Source organism: Marmota marmota, unplaced genomic scaffold, assembly GCF_001458135.2.
Source record: "Marmota marmota marmota unplaced genomic scaffold, marMar, whole genome shotgun sequence".
NCBI classification, from domain to species: Eukaryota; Metazoa; Chordata; class Mammalia; order Rodentia; family Sciuridae; genus Marmota; species Marmota marmota.
The window spans coordinates 1-5,240 of NW_026006189.1; the positions used below are offsets into that span (position 1 = coordinate 1).

The 5,240-nt window shown below is 62.2% G+C and overlaps 1 protein-coding gene and 1 long non-coding RNA gene across 2 annotated transcripts; one reads left to right on the forward strand and one right to left on the reverse strand.

Annotated features, from left to right (window-relative positions):
• Positions 1 to 3,196, forward strand: LOC125614715. Its single transcript, XR_007345282.1, has 3 exons — positions 1 to 91; positions 752 to 935; positions 2,122 to 3,196. It is a non-coding gene; the product is annotated as an uncharacterized LOC125614715 (long non-coding RNA).
• A 1,122-nt stretch (positions 3,197 to 4,318) lies between these two features.
• Positions 4,319 to 5,234, reverse strand: F2rl3 (F2R like thrombin or trypsin receptor 3). Its single transcript, XM_015476542.2, has one exon. It carries the CDS (start codon positions 5,124 to 5,126, stop codon positions 4,446 to 4,448), a length of 681 nt encoding a protein of 226 aa, XP_015332028.1. The 5' UTR covers positions 5,127 to 5,234; the 3' UTR covers positions 4,319 to 4,445.
• Between the last annotated feature and the right edge of the window lie 6 nt (positions 5,235 to 5,240).

Sequence of the window (5,240 nt, forward strand, 5' to 3'; positions counted from 1 at the left end):
GTTGTCTACACTAGCGCCTGCCACCTGCAGGAGGCCGCCTGCCGCCGGCGCGCGCACCTGGAACCCGCGCCCCCGGGTCTCTGCGCCCTCGGTGAGGACTCCACTGCAGCCTGGAATTGGGGGCCCCATCTTGTGCCCCAAGCTGTGGGCATCGACCTCTTCTTTCTTACCACCTTCCCCCTTTTCTCCAGCCCTGGCCCCTTCATCTTCCTGCTCCCCTCTCCCCTCTCTGCCTGCCTGTGCCGCCCCTGCCCTGTCCTTGCCTGCTGCTCGCCCACCCTCTGTGCTCCTGGTTAGCTTCCGCCCTCCTGTCTCCCCACACCTCCCTCCTCCTACTTACCCGTTTTTGTGCAGCTCTTTCTGGGTCTCCCCCGGCCTCACTCCACCTTGGTGACCAGTCAGCATCTCCCAGGTTCCCCGGGCTCAGGCTCCCTCTGCCTCTCCTACCTCTCTTCCCCCCATCTCCATCTTTCTGTCTTTTGATTCCAGGTGGATGTCCTTGTCCCTTGGCTGGCTGGCTGCCATGCCATCTCTGTTTGCACCTGCTCTCTGTTTTGCTAAGTCTCTCCCACCTTCATCTCACCTTGGAGTCTTTCTGCACTCCTTCCCCATGTCTGCCCCTGGGTGTCCCCTCTTCCCTGGTCTGGGACCTTCTCCTCCCCCTCTGTCACTCTGGGCTCCGCATGTACCTCCTCCTCTCCCTCACCCTGTGTCCCTCTGGACCGCCAGCAATCCCCATCCCTTCCTGCAGCACCTCCTGGACCAGGCCCCCCCTCCCTTCCAGAGCAGCAGCCACCAGCCTCTGCGTCCCACTCCTACGATGACGACCCAGCCCTCCTGGGCCCTGGACACGCACAGCAGGGCAACAGGCTGAGCGCAGCTGGCCTCGAAGCCCTGCGCTGGACCCCCGAGCCTGAGGGGGAGGCAGAGGGCAGGTGAGCACTGGGCCCACCTCCACCGCCCCTGCAGGCAGTAGAGGGACCTCAATTACAGGGTCACCCCACAAGTTTCTGGGGATAGTGGAGGGGATCCATCTCCTCTAGACTCCACCTGCTCAACATACATCAGACGCCAGCCCCATGTTCCAAGTGAGGTGGGGGAAGAAGGGCTGGGGGTGGCCACGAGGCTCCAGGGCTGCAGGCTCAGCTGGGCTGGCTTCCGGCAGCAGGAACCTCTGGGTGCGGGTGACAGAAAACTCCACCCAGAAGAGGCTTAGGTTTCCAGTTCAGAGGCTGCAGTTCAGTGGTAGAGCACTTGCCTAGCACACATAAGGAGACTTGTTGTTCCATTTAAGTTTTCATTTATATATATATATATATTTTTTTTTGGGGGGGGGTTCTATACAAGGGACACTGGGACATAATGGGTTTAATATAATTATTGAGAGGCCCATAAGTATTTGTTAAACTCCCCTTCTGTGTCCTCTGTTCAATTAATCAGATATATCTTTTTGAATTTTCATTTTAACTTAGCTTTTGATTTTAGCATTAGGATTTTTTTTGTAGGGCCAGAGGTGTCCCTCCGTGGCCGAGCACCTCCCTAGTGTGCCCGAGACCCCTCCCTAGTGTGCCCGAGACCCTGGGTTTGATCACTGGCAGCACACGCGAGGGGTGGGGCCGGGGAGCTCTGGGAATCATAATGCACGTCCGCGAGCTTTTCTCCGTCTACTTAGCATTACTACTGGGTCCACGTCACCTAAAACAGAAAGTCTGAAGTCACTGACATCCATTATATGTCCATTTGTGCTTCCTGACCTTCCTTTATACTAATGCACAGTTTTAAACTTTCCCTAAGTGACGACTTTCCGGTTCCCTCTAGGACCTTAGGAGAGGTGGGGTTTTTTGGTTTGTTTTTGAGGGAGGGGGTTCATAGCTCGAGCTGCACATGGTAACACACGCCTGTAGGCTCAGCTGCCGGGGAGGCTCAGGCAGGAGGATGGCTTGATCCCAGGAGCTGGAGGCTGCTTTGGCCAACAGAGTGAGACCCCATCTCAAAAAAAAAAAAAAGAAAATTGAGGAAGCGACAGGTGGGAGCCTCCTGGGGGCAGGTGTGGGAAGGGGACAGGGCTGTGCCCCAGGAGCCTGGCAGCCCCTAGGGAGTGTCTCCTTCTCTCCTGGACAGCCAGAGCGGTTTCTCTTCCTAACGGCCACCACACTCGAAGCAGGATGGCGCCATCTGCCTGCCTGGTCCCTGTCAGCCCGTGACTCTGCCTGGCAGGGGTCCGCCCCAGCCCCCTGTGACCCTGCCTCCAGTCTGGTGGACAGAATGACGGAACCTGCCCGCCCTAGGATGGGGAGTCCTGAGCATGGTAGGGGACAGCTGGAGTGGCTGGGGTCCCCGAGCACCCGGCCTCTACAGCTGCAGGTGGACATCCAGGTGCCCACTCCCAGCTCTGGGTTGGGGCCACAGCCTGACATTCTGCTCCTGGGAGAAGGAACATCCAGGGAGGTGTTGTGGTCCCCGAGTCTTCTTCTGAGAAGACGCAGCTGACCAGAGAAGGGAGACAGCGTCACTGTCCCTCGTCTGTGACTTTGAAACTAAACAAGACACCTGTCTCCAAAACACAGAGCCCTGGACTCTCTCTGGGGCTCTCAGGCCGCTGAGCCTCTAGACCAGGACCTCGGGTTGTGCCAGGACGATGGCTTCCCTGCACCCTCTGCTCTGGCCCAGGACGTCTTCCAAGTGCAGCCTGGACGGCAGAGGGCCCTGTGGGAAGACCACGGCTCCTGGCAAAGGCACTTTGCTCTGCTCCTGGGGCTGGGGGACCTGGGGCCTCCACAGCCCATGTCCCCAGCCCCTGGCATTTAGGGGACGGTTCCTCTCCCAGCAGCTCTGGGGGACCCCAGCCCCAGGGTGGAGGCTGCGTGCTCAGAGCTGCCTGCCTTCTGGGACCCTCCGCCGCCCCAGCCCTTGTCCGTCCCATCTTGTTGCTCCTGGTGGCCTTGGGGTGCCCGTTTCTGTCCCCCTGGGCCTTTTCAAGACGGTATTTATTTCAGCCAGCATTTCTCTGATTTAAGGGGGTAGCACAGACCCCCTCCCTGGCTGAGAGGCTCCAGCCTGGGGGTCCTCACCTCTCAGTGCCGGCTGCTCCTGCCAGCCCATGAGGGACAGGCCAGCAGACTTCATCCCCAGGCCGAGCCCTGTCCCCCCCACTGTACGGCCTGTTGATAAAAATAAAAGCTGATTTCCAGACTCACGGGCCGTCTTCAGCCTCCTGCAGGGAGTGGGAGCCTGGGGGACGCACAGCGGGTGAAGCTCTTCACACCCAGGGCCCGGCAGCTGGTCACTCAGAGCACAGTGGCCAGGTGATGGCCAGGGGCCCTGGGCCTGGCCTTCCAGAGTGGGTGTGTGGGGGAAGGTCTTAGGGTCTAATGCATGCCCTAGGATCCTCACAGATGGACGTGCGGTTGGAAGAAATGATAAAGCTGTGAGGGTGACCCCAGCTCCCCGGTGGGGACGTCCTGGAGCACTTCAGGGCATGGCCTTAGGTGTGCACCTGAGGCCAGCGGCCCAAAGCCGGGCTGGTCAGACAGACCCAGTGGGGCGCCCAGCGGTGGACTGGCCTGCTCAGGTGGGGCTCCCTCTGCAGCCCCTGCCCTGTCCGGCTGCCTCGTAGCGTGGGGGGGAGCGGAGGTGTGTGTGCCCGGGGCCTGTCCCTGACAGGCACCCATGTGGCCCCTGGTCCTCCCGACAGCTCAGAGCAGGCTGTGGCTGGCAGCCCTGGCCCCGGCCGCCAAGCACACGTCCACCCTGCCCTCATCCCACTCTGTCCTGCTGAGGTCAGCATCAGGGGATTGGGAAGTCAGTCCACTGGGCGGGAGGTCTTCGGGAGCCTCGGTGACGGCGGGAGGCTGACCTTGCTGGTGGTGGACTTGGGGAGCAAGGGTGCACCCCACTCTGATGGTTCAGGGAGTATCCTCGTCCCCACCTCACAGGTGACCACCTCACCTGGTGACGGCAGTGTCATGCCACAGAGCTGAGCCTGGAAGGTGGCTGGGCCGGGAGTCTGCACTTAGCCTCACCCTGTGTCCCCGGGCCGCTGTAGAAAGGCACCAAGTGGCTTAAAAACAACAGATTCACTGTCTCCGTTCTGGAGGCCGGAACCCAAGCGCAGGGTGTCCGTGAGGCTGGCCCCTCCGGAGGTGTGTGGGCGGCCTGCCCCAGGCCCTCTCCTGCTTCGACGGCCATGTCACTCCAGCCTGCCTCCTTTGTCACAGGGCTTCTCCCTGGGTCTCTGTGTCCTCTCCCCTTTATGGAAGGACACCAGCCACTGGCGGAGGGCCCAGCTTCCCTCCAACGTGGCCTCATCATAACTAAGGACAGTTACACTGACTTTATTTCCAAGTGAGGTCATGCTCCGAGGTTCTGGGAAGGACGTGGGTTTAGGGGGACACCCTGCTCTTCCCAAGGTGGCCCCTTCCCCCTTGGCCACCCTCCTGAGGGTGTCACGGGAGTGAAGAGGAGCGGGTGCCCGACCCGGGGCTGCCCACCTCCCCGGAGGCCTTGGAGGCCGTGGTGGCTCCTGGCGGCTGGCAGCAGAGCCCCTCCCGCACCTTGTCCCTGAACTCCAGGGACACGTAGTAGTAGATGAAGGGGTCCACGCAGCTGTTGAGCGTGCTGAGGGCCAGGCTGGGCACGTAGGCGGCGTAGAGGTCACCCCAGGCGTCTGGGCTGGGGTTGGAGTAGTGCAGCAGGAGCAGCACGTTGCTGGGCACGAAGAAGGCCACGGCCGAGGCCAGCACCAGGGCGGTCAGCCGCAGCGCGTGGCCGTAGCGCTGGCCGCCGGCCGCCAGCGTGCGCAAGGTGGCCCCGTAGCACAGCAGCATGACCAGCAGTGGCAAGAAGCAGCCCAGCAGGGCCAGGCAGGTGAAGGCCGGCCGCCAGTGGGAGGCCTGGGCGCCCAGGGGCAGCACGTCGTGGCAGAGCACCCGGTCGGAGCCCGCCAGCCGGAAGGTCTGCTGCTGCAGGGTCAGGGGCAGTGCCAGGGCAGCCGCCATGAGCCAGGTGGCCGCGCAGAGCCCGGCGGTCAGGTGCTGGCCGCGCAGGCTGCGGGCCCGCAGGGGGTGCACCAGGGCCAGGTAGCGGTCCACGCTGATGGCGGCCAGCAGCAGCACAGAGCCGTACATGTGGCCGTAGAGGGTAGCCGTGGCCAGGCGGCAGGTGACTTCACCGAAGGGCCAGCGCTGGCCCTGCAGGCGGTAGGCCAGGTGCGGCGGCAGCACCAGAGCCAGCAGCAGGTC